This window comes from Micropterus dolomieu, linkage group LG19 (assembly GCF_021292245.1).
Source record: "Micropterus dolomieu isolate WLL.071019.BEF.003 ecotype Adirondacks linkage group LG19, ASM2129224v1, whole genome shotgun sequence".
Lineage (NCBI taxonomy): Eukaryota > Metazoa > Chordata > Actinopteri > Centrarchiformes > Centrarchidae > Micropterus > Micropterus dolomieu.
Window position 1 is genome coordinate 16,435,624 of NC_060168.1, and position 19,046 is coordinate 16,454,669.

The following is a 19,046-nucleotide window of genomic DNA, read 5'->3' on the forward strand; positions in this document are numbered from 1 at the left end:
CAGCTCTAACGGTTCTGCTGAAGGTGTGGAGGAGATTCCCCGCAATGTGAACGCAGGACACTTGGTGACTAAAGTCAGAGCCTATGACGCTGATATAGGATATAACGGCTGGTTACTCTTTTCACTGCAGCAAGTCACTGACCACAGTCTCTTTGGTTTGGACCGCTATACAGGACAGATCAGAACACTTCGCTCCTTCACAGAGACAGACGAGGCTGAGCACAAACTGATCATACTGGTCAAAGACAATGGGAACGTGTCGCTCTCAGCAACAGCTACTGTGGTGGTCAAACTTGTGGAGCCCAAAGAGGCTTTTGCAGCTTCTGACGTTAAAAGTTCAGCCAAAGATGAGGAGGGGACCGATGTGACTTTTTATCTGATGATAACTTTGGGCTCAGTTTCTGTACTTTTTCTCATCAGTATCATTGTGCTGATTGCAATGCAGTGCTCTAAAACCACAGACTATACTTCTAAATATCTGCAAGAGACTAATTATGACGGGACACTGTGCCACAGCATCCAGTACAGATCTGGAGAGAAACGGTACATGTTAGTTGGACCCAGAATGAGTATAGGATCTACTATAGTACCGGGCAGCCACGCGAATACACTAGTGCTCCCTGACAGGAGGAGGGGATCTGGAGAGGTAAGACAGGTCACTTTATTTCAAGGCAGCTGTATGAACGGTAGTGACAGATGAGATGCAGATCCTAATGATTAAAGTGCCACAAGTACTAAATCACACCACTTAAACACAATAGCTGTATAGAAATGTACCTCAGGCCTAAAATTAATCACTAGGGGAAATAAGGAGGTACTGTGTTATGAGACTGCTAAGTTAAGTTGCTTGTTTACATGTGGTTGTATGGTTAGTTGGATGTTAATTGATTAGTAAATAACCGATTGGACTGCAGTTAGTGTGTTGTGTTTGTGTTCCCTTAATACTGTGTTGTCTCTTTGGTCTTAAAAATGAAATTCATCCCAAGAAATGATACATTATAAAACATACTGATTGTGTGTTGGCTATGTGGATTGTGGTAAAATATAAATGAGCTCTTAAGAGATGTTTCTGTAAACAGCAATACATACACCTTCTCCTGACACTGAAGACACCGTTACTTTCTAGAACAAGAGAACATATCAAAGTGAAGTCTTTCCTTCTGAAAATGAATGCCTCTAACCTCTTATAACTGTTCAGGTTTTCATTACATTTGACTTCATTCAGACCGCTGAGGACTTTGTATTCAGTGCACTGACCGACTTAAACTATTAATAATTTAAACTGCAGTGTGTCTATTTCAGGCCATGAGCTGTTGTGTCATAGTAGGTCATAAATTTGCTTTGCAGACTCATAAATGCCTCTGTAAAGTAAGGAAAAAATCTTCAGTTCAAAAAGATAATGAATGATATTTTATTCAAGTAACTTTTGAAGGTTTTCTGAATATCAATGTCATTTGAGCTACTGTATCTGGTCTTCCTCGTTTGATTTAATATCTTTTCAGTACCTAAATATAAAAGCAGTCATTTAAAATAGACATGTTACTAGGTGTAATTTCTGTTTAATGCTGAGAGTACAGAAACATTGGCCTGTGTGTTTTATTCACTTAAACTTATTATGTTTTGTTGCTCTATGTGTTTATCTATTAGGGTTGCATGTGCGTAAAGAGAGTAACTGACCGACTGACAGTTACTTGAGGACTGTGCTCACTGATGGAGTTGAGGTGATTCAGTGGTCCATGAATGGGTGCAGCTACAACAGAGAGGGGGGGAGAGAGAGCCTGCGGCTGGTGTGCAGTGAATCACAATGTACAGCTAGTCAGGTGGGGTTGGGGCACTTTGCTATAGCGGGGACCTTCATTCATTACAGGACTGCAAAACAGCAAGAAATATATTATTACTATTTTATTTGACTGGCTTGTAGAATATACATACATACACAAACAAACTATACACTAGCTTCTGTGCAGATGAGCCCTTTCGACTGACTAAAAAATAGGTCATATTTTATCACATGTGTGAAGAGCTTCATTCTAGGCTTCTGGGCTGATTCTGTGTCGAACACTGTGTGTTGCCCATAGCAACACACGAGGAGATCCACCTCTCTGAGTCTACTGGTTTCCACAGACTAGCATGCGCTCAGCGGTCTTAGCAACAGCAGCAGAAGAGGATGAAGGAGGGAGGGATAGAGAGAGCAGCAGTGGAAGGGGGAGGGGAAGTAGCCTCTGTATGGTTCATCTATAGACATCTCACAATATTTAATGAAATGGGTTTTTTTTAGATTGAAACACATGGATTATGTGAGTGAGATACTCATTGTCAATCAGGCAACAGATGGTGCAGATATAGAAGCAACAGTGAAGGCGGGAATAGCTGAGCTTCTAATTAGATATTTATTAGTATGGAGATAATCTTTTCTCTCATACAACTGGGTCAACCTTAGATTTCCTACAAATGACTGTCATAAAAAAAAACATGTATTTTAAATGTGTCTTTACTGATGGGATATTTTAACCCACTGAGCAGCATGTGGTATAAAGCAGTAAGCCAGAGTGGAGTATTAGTGCAGGCAGGGAATGGATCAGTTCAGAGTCAGAGTAAGGCAGCAGCATAGCTTCATAAAGTAGAGGCTGAGCACACTTTACTGGATAGCAGTGACTTCCTCTCTGTGTGTACGCGTATGCATATTTTATGTGCACATGTTTGTGCGTGAGGCATCATGTGTTTTGCAATGCAGCAGCAGTGCTAAGCTGTGCCTGGACAGCAGATGCTCAGAAAATATTTATTTTATGTGATTAAAAATGGGTGAATCTCATAGGGTCATGAGCTACATTCAAAATGCAAGCACAGTGGATGTGGCTTGGTCCATTGATGAATCAGCTAAATTTTAAAATGCACTTCTATTGTTTGTAACTAGTCAATCTTGATTGTGATCTAAAACATTACTGTAAACCAGGAGAATGTAAAGTGAAAACAGCATGTCTCTCACAGTATACTTCGATCCTGTATGCTGTCTTTGGTGGGGGTGTGGCTGCTTGCTCCAGTGGCTCTGTCTGTCTGCTTGGCTAGCTCAGCAGATCAGTGCAATTGTGTTTGCATGCCGAGTGTCTGCACTGAAAATCATTCACAGTGCAATGACCCTTGTGTTTTGTGTTTCTGTGTATGTTGTCTTTGTTAAGTGGGTGAGAGCATTTTCCTGATTATTCAGTGTCACAGGGAGAGAGAGTACGAGGAAAAGCTAAATGTCAGAGAGAGAGAGGAGACAGCTGTTACAACAAGACAGTGTACTGTATGTACTACTATTTCAGCAGTTTGAGAGAATTTTCCTTATTTTATTTGGCTGCTCTTCTGCATTCACACATACAAAAATGCCGACAGCTTCCTCCCAAGCAAACTCCTCTCCCTTCAACATTTGTGTTTGCTGTCTAACCTTTTTTTTCTGCATCCAGCTCCCTTACCCCTTCACCCACAATTTGTGTAAACCTTCCAAAAAATTTTCTGTTGAATTATCTTCTTTTTAGGACACTGTCCATTCTCAACTCCCCCCTAAAAACTGTAAACAGCATCATTGGCATTTTTTGTTAGGTAATGCAATATGAATGTTACTGTTCCTTGCAGTACTCCCTGTTCTATTCTGCCTCTGCTCTGTTACATTCCACGCAGTAGCCTGCTTTTCTTTCCTCCATGTTTGCAGCTTCCCTCTCTATCTCCTCACTATTTGTCTCCTCCTTCTTTACCCTCCATATTGATATCACTCTCAGTTTTCCCCCTCCCCCATCCCACTCTTGGCCTCCTTTTTCAGCTTTTACGTCTGTCCTTCGTTTCCTTATTCACTCACCACCCTTTTCTGTCTCCCTGTTGTTTTCTGTCTTTCTTTCTGTAGTCTATATCCTCTCTCATTCTGCCACATGCTTTTTAGCTCTGTGTTGCTGTGCCTCATGCCTGTAGGGTTGTGGCTGTGGATGCTGCATGGGCTGTTGTGTGTCAGTAGGACACATACTCTCTTACTGCTCTGGCTTTGTTGGAGGATGGCGGCACTCACATTGAGGTCAGCAGCAGTGATGGTAATCAAATTTACACACACAGTAGGGTACGGAACGGAAACAGCTACAATCTTCATGTTCACACTTTGCACATGTGCGCATGTGCTCATAGACACACAAACAAGTAACAACACATCACACATAGTCACACACGCCTAATCCACCTTGTTGAAAGGCATTTTCACAGCAGAAAGGGGGCTGGGTTGATAGAGGCAGAGACACGCAGAGAACAAGAAAACAGACCATAACGAAAGCATGCTCCCTCTGTGATACACTGATCAGCCATTACATTATGACCACTGACAGGTGACGTGAATAACACTGATTAACTTATTACTATGGCACCTGTCAGAGGGTGGGATATATTAGGCAGCAAGTGAACAGTTTGTCCTCATAGCTGATATGTAAGAAGCAGGAAAAATGGGCAAGCGTAAGGATTTGAGAGCTTTGACAAGGGCCAAATTGCGATGGCTAGACGACTGGGTCAGAGCATCTCCAAACGGTCTGCAGTGGTCAGTACCTATCAAAAGTGGTCCAAGGAGGGAAAAGCTGTGAATCTGCGACAGGGTCATGGCCGGCCAAGGCTCACTGATGCATGTGGGGAGCGAAGGCTGGCCCGTGTGTTCCGATCCAACAGACGAGCTCATTAAGGTCAAATTGCTGAAAAGGTTTATGCTGGTTCTGATAGAAAGGTGTCAGAACACACAGTGCATACTCAGAGTCGTCCATGCCTTGACAGATCAGGGCTGGTTTCGCGGGAAGAGGGAGGACTACATTATGACCAGCAGGCAGTCATAATGTTATGGCTTATTGGTGTATAGTGACTCGCAGAGAGAAAGAAAGGCACATCCAATGTGGGACAATTAGATTAATCAAAGCCAAAAACTCAGATGTCCTGCATTGACTGAAAATATGTCTTAAAATAGGTACGTGACTTTTTTCCTGAGTGATCTCTGTTATGCCACATGCTTTTAAAACAGGGAGATTGTAACCAAGCGCTTCCTTCTCAAAACATTTCATTTACCAAGCTTTCACAACATAGTTGAGACTGGTACAAGCAACAGCTCCCAAACATTCAAAATTAACCAAACAATAACACTGACTGACCCATTATACCGAGTGGACTCACTGGGTGTGTAGTGACATAGCTGTTTCATGATGTTTAAGACTGGGATAAACTATAAAGTGTGTATCTTAATGCTCATTCTCTCTTGCTCAGTATGTTGTGTACTACATTAAATGAATGCACTGTAGCCAAGAGGTTAGTTTAAACTACTTTATTCTCTATCTTTATCTGTGCTTTTATCTCTGCTGTTGTGCTTTGCAAACGTTCAACTATTAATACTCTGTTCCTCTTCCTGCTCTTTCTTTGGTAGACCTTGTCTTCCTTCGTTCGATCAGGTCAGTAATTTAAAGTCAATTACTGTACAGCTGGACTCAGTGATCACTGAGATAATCCCTCCCTCCACTTGACTATTAGTGACTATTACTGATGTCCCTCTACGCTCTCTTCTCCCGTCTTTGTTGCAGTTTCCAATCGGGAAAAAAATGAATCTGGCTAAAAATATGGCTTTGCATAACTTAAAACTTTGATAAAGATAAATCATGGAGGCAGGTAATTAATAAATTATGTGACGTCCATAAGTAAAATGTCATCCCCTCAGCACTATATTAAGTGATGAACTTTTGAGCAGCTTAGGCAATTGACCGTGCTGTTGGTGTAAGAAACAACCCTGATTTTTTTAGCCAGACTTTTCCTCTGTGCTGGCACAGCACACAAATAACTTCGAGTTAGGTCTGGCTGTGCAACAATACTCACAGCAAAGGACTTAAATGATGGCAATTAAATCTGTACTTTGCTTGTTTCTGACACCTATTAACATATAACAATACTTTCAGAGTGCTAGTAAGCATTTTGTTTTCATTGATTTTGTTATATATATTTAGTTATATTCAATTAATGAAGCTGATGTAGCTCAATGAATTGAGGAAGGGAAGTGGTATATCAAACTTTGGTTGATGACTATTATCTTGGCATTGTGTTGAAAAGTAGTTAAATTAATACTTGCTGTATTCGGTTTTATTGTATTTTGCAACATGAACTTCAAGTTGTCTAGACGCTGTCTAACACTTTGTTATCTGTACTGATACTAGATGCACTCTCCCCTGTGTGTCTGTGTGTTGCTGAATGTGTGTGTGTGTGTGTGTGTGTGTGTGTGTGTGTGTCAGCTTTTCCTCTTTGCGGACCAGTCAGGTGATTCGGTGTTGATGAATCAGGAGTTTGTTATTGTGAAATGTCAGCAAGCACAGGCACTGCTGCAGTGCAGCTTATAGAGTATTTGGTCAATAACTTTTGTACATCTCTGTGTAATGCTGTACTTTGAACACAGAGTGGCACAGAAGGATTGGACAAAGAAGAAAATGTCCCTTCTCCATATCAGCTGTAAATTACTATTTCTTAGTAGTACAGCATTTAAATTTAGTGACTTTACCCTACACTACTTCATTATGCTCATACACTACAGAAACCAATATATTCTTTCTAATGGCGACTATTTAACAGTGACATTATATTAACTACCTACATGACATGCAGATGTACTACATTTCTTTGCCTCTGGGTTAACAGCGCAAAGTCTCAGTCAGTGGGCCAAAAAATTCCATTGTAGGCTGCATTCACAACTGCGGGCCAAGACTCCGTGGCACAGCTCCTTTTGCTCTTGTCATTTGTCCTAGAACATGACGCGACTGGTTCAGATCTATGTGTGGCTTTGATGTGAATTGGCCCAGGCTAGTCACTGCTCTTATGGGTCATACTTGGTTCTTCCATGTTGATAGAGACATGCAAGTCTGAGCTGGTTACCTTTGTCTCACTCCTATATCTTTCATGCCTGGTATTGCGTGAGCAGGTGTTACACTTCCTCCTTTCTCCCACTTGGTTATATAAGCCTTCAGTTTCATTAAATCTCATTCCATTGACTCATGGCTGTGTGGATGAGTCCTATAGGTTGGACCTTGCCATTCTCATTTTAGAATCACTTCACTGCAACTGCATCAACGCACTAAGGCCTTGCTCCGGGGTGCTAACTGGGTCTACTTCGATGAGCATTCACAACATTGCACTAATGAAAACCATTTGCACACACTATATTCATGTGTCATTTTAAATATATGCTGGATGATGTGAGTTTCAAAGTGCTGCATTATGCTGGTGTGCTCTCTTACATTGTTTTTTTAATGAACTGATCTTTCAACGATGTAATAAATTACCAGAAATAATAATATGAATACAATGCAGAACAACATGTAGGTCTACCTGTATATATGTCTGTCTGATGTAATAACCAGTACTTGATAGGTTTGTTAAATGTATTCCTGTGCTATGTTTCTTTTTCATTTTTTCTGTCCTGAATCAACAGAGATCAGAACAGATGTAGGTCTGCGTTGCTCTTGTTTGGCATCAGTGCTCACACAGCCACATCTGCTGCTGTTCTTAGGTCATCACTGCAGGCCTGGGGGATTGAACTGACTGAGGGGTCAGCGCAAGGCTGTATGCAAGACAGAAAGCTATTAAATGGAAAACTAGTGAATACTAGTTGAAAATCCTCTTCAGGTTCACCCAGTTGCTAACGTAAGAGTGTCCTGTATCCTGAGATCTAGATTTATGGGATAGGGTTGTGATCTCTGATTGAAAGAATGCATGAATGAGTGCGGGAAATCCACAGTCAGCTGTTAAGGCATTGAATGCAGCCTTGGTAAGAGGATTGCCTTCTTACAGCACTATCCATTCACTGCTCACTGTGGGGTGGATGGGGTATATGGCCACAATTGCCATACACTTGTCTGATTAATGCTGTATGCTATATTTATTTCTGGCCATGCATGGATGGGATCAGATGTTGGCTGTTAGACGGATTATATATCCGTCTATATATTATATTATATATATATATATATATATATATATATATATGTATGACAGACTGATTCAGTCTATAGCCTGTTCCCCATTTGGTTATTTGCCCCCGCCTAGTGCCCCCACTGAGCGTCTTGGGTATTTGCTTAGTCTATTGTGGGTAATCACAACAATAAAGCTGTATAGTCAAAACATGTGTTTACGACTTATTCAATGTAGCCACAACTCAGTATTGTCTTTTTCTTTTAATACTTTTTAACATGGTTAGACAGGAGTGCAGAGAGGCAGTTACAGGCTATTTTCTGTGTGTGCTACAGAATTGTCTAAAAACTAGTACAAAAACAATTATGTATAAGTATGTTCCATCAGTTCCATATTGGATTCATTGAGTGTTCTGGTCAAACTCTGTACAACTTGTTTATGTAAGCAAATGGTCATGTTTCATGCAGAGAGCATGTCGTCGCTGCCAGGTAAAAAACATGACTCCAGATGAGGTGGTGTTTATGTTTTGACTTTAGTTCAAGAATGCTATGACCCTCTAAGAAGACTATTTCTCAGGAATTTTGAGGCATTTTTAAAACAAGCAATTAGATCAACTAAGATAAGCCTGATTTTCAAACTGTAAATTTTCGTTTTGATTTGTGAAGTTCAAATGTCACAGGTGCAAGTTTTCACCTGACATCAGTGAGGGATTATTTTTCAATAAAACAGCCCTCTTCTATTAAAAACAAACAAATAAACAAACAGGTAAATGTGGTCAATATGCAGTCAGTTTATGTATTTACAGTAATATAATTAATTGATCTCTGTCTTTCAGGACTGCACAGGAAGTCATTGTGCTGATATCACACGACACTGATATGGTTATGTAGATAAAGAGAGGAGGCCTGTTTGAACACTGTTTGAAACATTTTATCTATTTTCTTATTATTTTTAAACTGGTCTGAAAGTCATTTGGCTCCTTCTGGTCATCATCTGGTGTGCACCAGTGAGCTGTTCTGTACAGTGAGTGAGTCATCTCATCCCACAGGTAGCTCTTCATTTTGTGAAGTTGGTCTGCTGTGTTTATTTTTAGGTGAACCATCTGTCGTTAAAAAAAATGAAATCAGGAACTGATTTAGGGCTAGTGCTAGTATTATTCTATCATGGTATTAGGGAGATTTGATTATGTGATGCCCTGTAACCACACAGACACTTGATTTGTGTGTGTGAGTTTACATGTGTGCCGATCGCTAAAAATACCTCCATGTTTCCTGCAATCTTCTCTAGTGGGCGCAGTGTTTGAATAAAACAATGAAATATGGGTGTGGAAGATGAGTGTTAATGCTGTAAGCCTGACTCATATCCCACTCTCTCCTCCCACTGACTGTCTCTCCCACTTCCCCTGCCTTTGTTCTCCTTATCACTACCCCACTTTTCTCCAGCCTGGTGTGCTTTCCTTCCCATCTTCACCTTTAACTGGTTTACTTTCCACTGCTAGCATAATTCTTCAGTCCAGTCTCTTTGTTTTCATCTCTCTTCATCCTCCTCCTTACACAAAGAATCTCCTTCTCTGATTTTCTTCATCACTCTCTCCTCCTCCTCCACATCCTCTGTCTGGTATTCTCTCAGATGCCCCCTCCTGTCTCTTCGTGGAACTGCAAGCTGATAGAAAATGGCTGATGCCCTTTGTATTCTAGGCTACTCTCTCCCTCATTCACCATCAGCTGTCTTTTTTGTTTAAAGTCTATTGTTCTTGGTTTGGTTGTTAATTGCTATTTTAATGAATAGCTTTGTCCATTAGTTTTTATTCCACCATGCACCCTCCTTTTTTCCTCTCTCTTTCCGACCACAGAGGCAGCCTCTCTTCTCCAGACTGTATCCTCTTTCTGTAGAAACTGAAGCTGTGAGTAGTAGAGCTGTCAGGGCACCTTTATCTTTCTCTCACCTGTATGACTGCAGCAAAAATATGGAGATGAGATGCACTACCAAACCATAGTGTGCCTGGAGCCAAAGTTGAAGGATGTGAACCTATCCTCTGTCACTGCATGTGTGTGCGTGTGTGTGCATGTGTGTGTGCTGCATATGAGTGATTATTTCGGCTATTTGTTGTTGAACTGACTTGGCTTTGTAAATTGTGAGTGGCTACTTTATATGCAATGTGACAGCTGTCAGACATGTTTGGTTTATATCCATGATGTTCTCAAAAGAGATTTTTCAATTGGTATTTTGGAAACATGCATTACAAATATGTCTGCATATTTTCACAGTTAAATTTTCCATTTATTGTGGGCATATATAACTGAATATAAGACAAACAATGTCACTTAAGTTTATTTGTGTTTGTGTGTGTGTGTGTCCATATAATTAATACACAATGAAAAGTGACCTACTTTCGGTCAAAATGCTGCACATTTAAATGTTCTTCTAAAAGTTTTTTAGTGGTTAAGGTTAGGAAAATTAATGTTGCAGCTACAGGTCACAGTGCTTTATTTCCTGTATTGTATAAAACCATCTGGTCCACTCCTTTTCTAAAAAACACGAATTTAAAAAGTGGAGTTCTATAAGATAAGGCTGATTGTGTACTATTGGTTAAAATATTGCCACCCCAATAATCACTCTGGGTCCCTATGTAAAGCACACACACACACACGCACACGCGCGCAGTAACAGAGGATAGATTCAGATGTTTAACTTTGGGTCTATGCCACACTATCTCCCGTCCAATCTCCCTACTTTTGCTGCAGTCATAAGGATGAGGGAAAGATAAAGGTGCCCTGACATATTTAGCTCTACTCACAGATTAAAAGAGCAGTAATATTAATCCAGAAACACTTGCTGATATAAATAGTAATGTTTTGAATGCAGGACTTTGACCTGTAGTGGAGTATTTTCACATGTTTACATTACATTTATTCATTTAGCTGACACTTTTATCCAAAGCGACTTACAATTGCTATACATGTCAGAGGTCGCATGCCTCTGGAGCAATGTTATGTGTCTTGCTCAGGGACACAATGGTGGATGTCTCACAGTGGGAATTGAACCCAGGTCTCCCACACCAAAGGCAAGCATCTTATCTACTGCATACTTCCTCCACCTCCGGTAAACTGTAGGTAACTGTAGGTTAAGAGATGAAGCTCTGCTGGTTGCTGGAGAACAGCCATGGGCCTTATGTTATGGCTTCAGTTTGTGTGTGTATGTGAGGACTGCACCATTAGTGATAATGATTACTAGTGACAATTGCACATTTTTTTTTCAGGAAACAGTATAGTATTGTGGTACATAAATATGGTTTAACTGAGAGAAAATTAGTGGTTTTGTATTTTGGGGCAATCCTGTAGCCATCTTTACAAAACAATCGTGTTTGTAATTATCAGATTTAAAATCAAGGGCTTTTTTACAGGTCAGGGGATGCTTTTTGTGAAACTATAAATAAAATAACACACATTAACAGATGCAGGAGGATTGTCTTTGTCTTGCTGAATTCTTCATTCTTAGCCTGCTTTCTCTTCAAAGATGATCTATATGTGGTTGCTTACTTTCAGATAATGTCTTTCCCAGCATTTACACATTGGTTTTGGCCATGTAACTGCATGTGACACATTCAAAGACTGTGATGAGCCATTCAGTGTTCTATACCTTGTACTTGCACTGTCAGGGTGATGGTCGATATAACAAATCCTTATTTCAGTGCTTAATTTCACAGATTTGTATGGATCTTAACTGTGGTAACATGACATTATGATGTTAGTTGCAATTAATTACACTGGCCTTGTGCATCTTTCTGAATGTGTCACTGTTAGTGTGTCACATTCTATTTTGCTGTGTTTAGTCTGGTAGTTTAGATATCAGCGGGGTTTAATAGCAGATAACGTGTTCAGGTATAACAAAATCTTTCATGCACACCAAAACAAAACCGTCCACAGCAGACACTGGGCTGGATAATCTATGCATCATATTACAGATAATGAAGTGAGAATCTGTTTAATGTGAGTAGAAGAGCAAAACTGAGCAGAGGCAACAAAGGCATTAAAAAAAAATGATATCAAAATAACAAGGAGTTTGGCCTGCTTGTTTACAGACTACTGCAAATGAGGTCTTTGCGTTTAGACTGGAGTATAATTGTTCCCTAAGCCCTTGTTTACTCCCTAATGTTCGTCTTAATCCGGACTCACTTTGCTTTGTCCTCTAACTGATAACTGGAGTAGTAAATTGTGCTGATGGTGTTTCATATCGAACAAAGATGTCTAGTATAATGAGTACTCAGTGACCAGTAAAATAGAAAATCCTGCAAAATGTATACCTGCAGTAAATATTACCTTTGTGAAACCAGCATATTAGATCTCCATGTACTGTATGTTAAGTCAATATTTGTTGTCACGGTGTCACTGTTCCTTCAATGTTTAAAATAGGAAATTCCTGTCAAAGTGTTCTTTCCACTGCTCTCAGTATCCCCACTTCTTGGATTAAGGCCTCTGTATAGTGTGTAAAGTAATAATTCTACTATCTTGCTCCCCTAATGCGATTAGGTGGAATCATATTAATGATCCCATGAAGAGTAGCTCTGAAAAGGCAACAGCACAGAGAGTAAGCTAGGATGCCACTCACCCTTAAATCCTGGCTAATGTCCAGGCTGCATTTCATGTTACTTGGTGTCCTATTATTGTTGTTGCGCATTTGCTTTTGCATGTCTGCTTTAATGGTGTTTGATTATTTGATTATTAAACCTCTATTCTCTACATGTCTGGAATCTTCTGTCACGTCTTAGATTAATTCATGAATGTTTTGTGTGATGCATTTGCTCAGTGATGTATTGACAGTGGCTATATATTCCAGGGGTGTTGAAATTAACTTCATGGTCTTTTTGAGGTGCTGTAAATTTCTACTGCATTATACTGAGTGGTGTTTCACATTTATTCAAACTACTAAATGGTGTGGACAAAAATATTAGAAATACCTCAGAATAACAATACAGTTCAACAGCACCACAAACAATGGTCTCCAAAAAGACCATTAAGATAAAGCAGCACCCCTCCAAAATAGTTCCAGCAAAAGCTGAACATTGTTAGTTCATACATGCAGGATTTATTGCAGGGTTGTTGCATCCGTGTGCGTTAGTCTTAGCCAGGTGTACTGAATAAACTGGGAACTGAGTGTGTACTCCCTCTACCTCTCTCTCTGCTACACAAACACACACCCCAACCAACATACCACACAAGCCAAAATGCACACTCATGCATTTATATCCTAATCACGAAAGAAGATTATTTTTCTGCACATGCTAAGGTGATGTAGCTGTGTAAGTTTTGGTTCTGATAAGAGTGGAAAGTGGTGTTTGCTATTCTCGGAGAGCGGCAGCAACAGAGCCCAAACTTAAATGATTGGTAGGCAAGTCATTATTTTATAAATAGTTATCTTCATTTCCTGTGGAAAGTGGAGCAACCTCAGAAAACCATTTCAACAGTTTCCACCATGAGATTCTCTGCAGGCCAGCACTCTCCTCTATTATTCAGACCTTTTTTTTTTATTTTTAAAGATATGGGCCAAGCCCTTGCGCAGCAGGCCTGTACCTGCAGTGCACTTTGCATGCATATTCAGTACTACATGAAAGTAAAAATAGACATTACACAATGCCACATCTATCCTATTTGCTGATGTATGGAAAACCCTAGCCTTAACCCTAACCCTGATAACTGAGACACCAAACTGTGGATAAACTATGCCTTACAGTTGACGTTATGCATTTGTTCTTAGTATGTGAATGAAACTGCAATATATGCAATTCCTCCATAAAGAATACTGTACATTCAGCATAATATTCAGTTGTGGCTAATGGTGTTATCTCTCTGTCTTTCCCTCTTTGTTTTGATATGTATCGGGCTGGGTGGGGATGTGCAGGTATTGTTAGATACATTCATATCTCCTTTCCCATCTGGGAGAGTTGACATTTTAATTTCCGCAGGCAGAGGAAATATGTGGCAGACACCGAGGCTGCTAGTGTATCTGTAACCACTGATAGCATTTTTGGAGTGGGCGAGCGTGATAATCTAATATAATGCTTTATAGTATTGCCTGCCTCTGACATCAGTGTGTGTCTGTCTGTGCGTGTGGAAACAGCTTTAGAGAACAAAGAAAAGGGAGAAAAAGCTCCCCCTTGTGGGAAAAAGTGGAACTTTATTTGTGCTTTATGTGTGTCTGTGTGTCAATACATTCAATTATTTAGCATGCTGCCACTCTGCATGTGGTAGTGTATTGACTGGTATTGTTATTGAGTTTCTGTGTCAGTAGTGAGCCGTAGATAGCGGACCCTGTCCCATTTTACATTCGTTCGGATAAAACACAGCCCAGAGTGGACTGCTTGATTGACAAATCTAGGTTATCCATGCCTGACTATAAAACTAGATTTATTCTTAATCCCACAAAAATTGCTTGGTTCAGGCTGGGTGTTTTTTTTTTGTTTTTGTTTTTTTTTTTGGGGGGGGGGGGGTCAGACAAAAAGAACAAGAGATATATAGAGTGTTCAGGGGAAGTGTGTGTCCTCAATAGCATAAAATGTTTGTATTGAATGGGTGAATGTGGAAAATGCGGAAATATATGGATTTAGTCTAATGTAACCCACATTTCTGGGTTTGTATGGTTGTAATTAGGGATATATAAATGCCCTGTCCTTGACGAGTGCTCATAAAGAGAGGTGAGGAGGAGGGGGGTGCAGGGATGGGCACTGACAGGAGCTGCATCTGCGTTACCATGGATACAAGAAGGGAGACAGCAAATCAATTATGGGTGCTCCCTGTGAAAGCAGAGATCTATCGGACACTGCCTTTGTCTCCAGGCACAATACTGAGCCAATCAGAATGTCCATTACAGTCACATTGATTCTAGCAAACCAATCAGATTGCCATGCTACCTTTGCCGTTAACCAACTGTTATTGTTCATCCAGTGTATTGACAGTTTTGATTAATGGACTGTTGCTGAAAAGTAATCCATGACTGTGTCTCTGCTTTTACAACCTGTTTGCTGGATTAGATTTTTTCAAAATATCTTATCAGAGAATAAGACACACTTGGCATTCTCACTGAGCTACAATGAACTATATATTCATGCACATGTCACACATGGTCTCTCTTTCTGTGTGCTTCTCTCATTTCTATTTCTTGCTCTTACACCTCTCTTACAAACAAACACATGCAGTTAAAGAGAGACACTGTGATTCATGCTGTAAAGATGCTTACTATATATTCACTGTTACACCTTCAATAACACACTTTGTGTCTGATGACTTTGTGTAATGACTGAAATTGTGAAATTGGCATATCTCCATTGCGATGAGGATATTTTGGCTTTTATAAACAGAAGGCCCTTTACACTACTAATCATCTATACACTGACACAATTAATGAATGCCCTTATACTTAAGGGAAACTGTTGCTAGTGTGGGTGTAAATATATTTACAATACTGCGTATGCAGAGGGGCTACAAGTCCAGAGTTTAAATGTAAATTATTATGTCCTATCATCCCAAATAGGCAAAGATAGCTCTTGATAACATCAAATAGAACTATCACTTTGGAAACAATAGCACGCTGTTTCTCCTGCCTGTTGGTTTACAGTAGAGTAACTAATTATGTGATTTTTGGGCATTGTGCCACTACTTTCCAAATGAGTGAACGCTGTGTTGGTGTGCCTCTCCTTTTATCTCAAGGGTATGTGCATGCATGTGTTTGGTCATGCTCCATATTGCTGTGTCCTGGTTTTCATCTTGTTCTGGCTCATGTTTCCCGGGATCCGCCCCTGTCCTACTTACTCCAGAAACCAGTGGAGGCAAGCGCAGATTTGGAAATAAATGATTAAGTGGTAGTTGGATTAAATTCAGGGAGTGATTTATCCCCCCCCTTCTTCCTATCTATATCTCTATCAATCATAGACAATGTTATGGAAAATAAATTGGTGTACCTGTTGTGTGAGTCTTGTCAAAATCTCAGTGTTATATGGTAGGTATGGGAAGCCATTATCCCAAGTACATCCCCCTCTATTTTTAGACTTCTTTATCTTGCTAGTGCTATCTCCCCCCCCCCTTTACTTTTTACTTAATTTGGGTTCCTCTTCTGCAATTCCCCTTCCCTATGTTCTGTTTTTATTACATTATGCTAGTCTTGGTACCTCTTTATCTTCATTCCACCCTCTGTTTAATCAGATAATCTAAGTCATTAGTGTACTGCTGCATTTGGGTGTGGTCACATTTCTAAAATGAAGTGTTGTATTAGCCATATCACAGCTGTTTATTAGACAATTTTGGATGAATAACTATGAATTAGGCTAGGCACCTCAGCACACAAAGAAAAAGCCAATCTGAATAGATCTGCACAATAAGCATGATATAGTGTTAGAAGATAGATACTGAGGAAAGAAGGATACATGCACAAGGAGTATGTTGCCCCCTTGTGCCGTAATGAGCTCCACTCCACACAAAACCAGCACAGTGATGTCAGTATCTCGTCACATGAAGCAGGATGTGGTGTGCAGATTGCAGGAGTGGGGGTGTTCCCCAGGGCCCTGGCCCAGAGAGGGTACTGTGGGTTGGGCATGGCTGAATGCAAAGGTCAGGCTGTGTGGGGCTGTGGGGGTGGAAAGAGAAGCAGGCGCTGCTGCTAAAGTGGATCTGTCATAGTGAATATGCTGCTGCAGTGCTACATTACCAATGCATGAGCAGCACAGCTGCAGCTGTGAACAGCTTGGTATGGTATGCATAGGAGTGTGTTTTGAGTTTGCTTGGCTGATTTTGTGTATGTGTGTGTGTTTTGCGCCTGTCGCAGTGATATGAAATGAAAGGGCTATGTGAACATGAACAGAGGCAGATAAAAATGTGGAAGTGTAGGACATCCAGTGTATTACTTTTTATATTAGCCTACGCCGTTTGAAAAATAAACCCACAGGCTTCTCCATTTGTGAGGGGGTGTGTTTGTCCACACATGCATCATGTCTGTGCCTGAGATGGCGTTGCCATAGAGACAAGAGAGCTGTGCAGAAGGAGAGGAGAAGGTGGGGACTCGCCTTGGAGCGCTTTCAAATAGCACCCTTCCCCCATCTACTCACACAGAGATGAGAAGTATAGCACACACCCTTATAACACACTCTTATTAACAAGCACGCACACAACCCGGTGGCTATGCAAGGGACTATATCATGAAATCATTAGTAAGACGGAGATACAGAACCTAATTTGATGACTATAAATGTGGATGTAGCCCTTTAATAATGCAGTGAACACGCCTAAAACACTGCTACTGACTGCTTCCGCCCATACCGCCTCCCCTCACCTACCACTCCCTGCTCCCTCTGCCCCTTTGATCCCATGCTCTTGGAGCTCCAAACAGTTTCTCCTTCAACTTTATCACGTCATAGGTAAACCACAGACAGAGAAGCAGGTTAACAGGCACGTATGTATTTAACCACTAGATGTATTATGTATAGCTCCCCATGTTCAGGGAGCAAATACTGTGTATTTTCCTTAACCACTGTTTATTCACTATTAATTATTCAGCAAATTCAATTATCATATCCTCGGGAAATGTGACTTTCATCCATGCACACAGAGTTCATAAATAATAACTGAAATCCTGTCTTTATGAGGATTTTAAACAACTTTATCAATTTAAAGAAGCATGCACCTGTCTGTGCGTGTGTTTGCAAAATGTTTAGTTATTGTTTCTGCATTAGTGCTTGCAGAGCTATTAATGGATACATCGATCCCTTTGCAGGATACTTCCCAAAGGAGTTGTATCTGGCATCGGAAGAGGTGGTGATGAGTGTTCAGTATCTTTTATTTCTCCATGACACAATTACTGTGTCCTCCACATGGCCTAGTGGGCATGCTCAGTAACATGCTCTGACTTTGCTCTCAGGTTAGATTCAGTACTACAGCCTCATTCATAGACTGGGACTGGTAGTAGTATATGTGTGTTTGTTACATATTTAAATGGTACATTAAGCCTATAAAATAAGGTCACTGTGTCAGCAGGCCACAATGTAGAAACCCTAGTAAGATTTGTGTTTATAAAAAGATAAATTATCTTTACAGTGCTGAGTAAACTGTAGGATCAGGGGTCCATGTGAGTCGTGTTGTTTTATTAGAAAGATAATCCACACTGACGTCCAGTAAGGTCGTGCAGTACAGATAGTTGAATCATTAAATTTCATCATGAGCAGTCTAGCTCTGATGTGCCAGGTGGTTTGTATGTGTGTGTGTGTGTGTGTGTAAGTGTATGTGTATGTAAATAACATGTGCATTAGGGCCTTTGTAGACAGGACATACTATTTCCTGTTGCCATACATTAGAAAAATTGAGCACATAGGTCATCATTTGTGAGCTATTATTATTATTGCATTTTTGGGGTTAACAGATGACTGCGTCTCAGTGTGTGATGGTTATTAATATTTTCAAATCAAATCATGTTTCCTACAGAATGGAAATAGGACAGGAGTTTCTGAATCCGGGGCTTAATCCTGGGATTACAAATGAGGGAATGTTCATAAGCTCTTGACTACTGTCTCTGTGGAAATGTGGAGAAATGCTAAAATACACCAAAATACATCACAGCACACGGATGTCCCTTCTGTGTTCGTGTGCACAGTAGAACAATTGGGTCCAAATAACTTTATTTATTGCCTTCAAGGTTGACACAAAAAAAGAAATAAGCAGTGGGAAAAAACTGTATTTATTTCTACATTTTAGGCCAGTGTTCAGCCTTATATTGCAAATAAACTGTTTGTAATGACTGAAATCTTTATCTGTACAAGTATGTAGTAATTTGATATAGAAATAAAGACATAAATGGAAGGTGAAAGCTTTTGGGCAAAGATTAGCTGACAATTTATCATAGAAAACAATGGTACAATTCAGAAATTGGCTCATGAGAAGAAAATCCTGATGAATAGCTGGATGTTGCAATTTCTTTCCCTAAGTATTTATCCCATTGATGCCTTATGTGCTAATAGCTCTTACTAGTATTTATTGCTGCTTTTACTAATATCTATTGTCATTTGTAGATTTCCAACTTCATTGCTGCTTTATTGATGGTTTTATGTTGTTCCTCTAATGTAAGTTGCT

General features: G+C 40.2%; 1 protein-coding gene across 1 annotated transcript in view; it reads left to right on the forward strand.

The window, feature by feature from the left end:
* Positions 1-913, forward strand: part of LOC123957490 (protocadherin alpha-8-like) — a 2,981-nt gene extending 2,068 nt beyond the window's left edge. Inside the window, exon 2 of the mRNA XM_046030323.1 lies at positions 24-913. Coding sequence (XP_045886279.1) covers positions 24-700 — 677 coding nt within the window. The 3' untranslated portion in view covers positions 701-913. The remainder of the gene's footprint in view (positions 1-23) is intronic.
* The last annotated feature ends 18,133 nt before the right edge of the window (positions 914-19,046 follow it).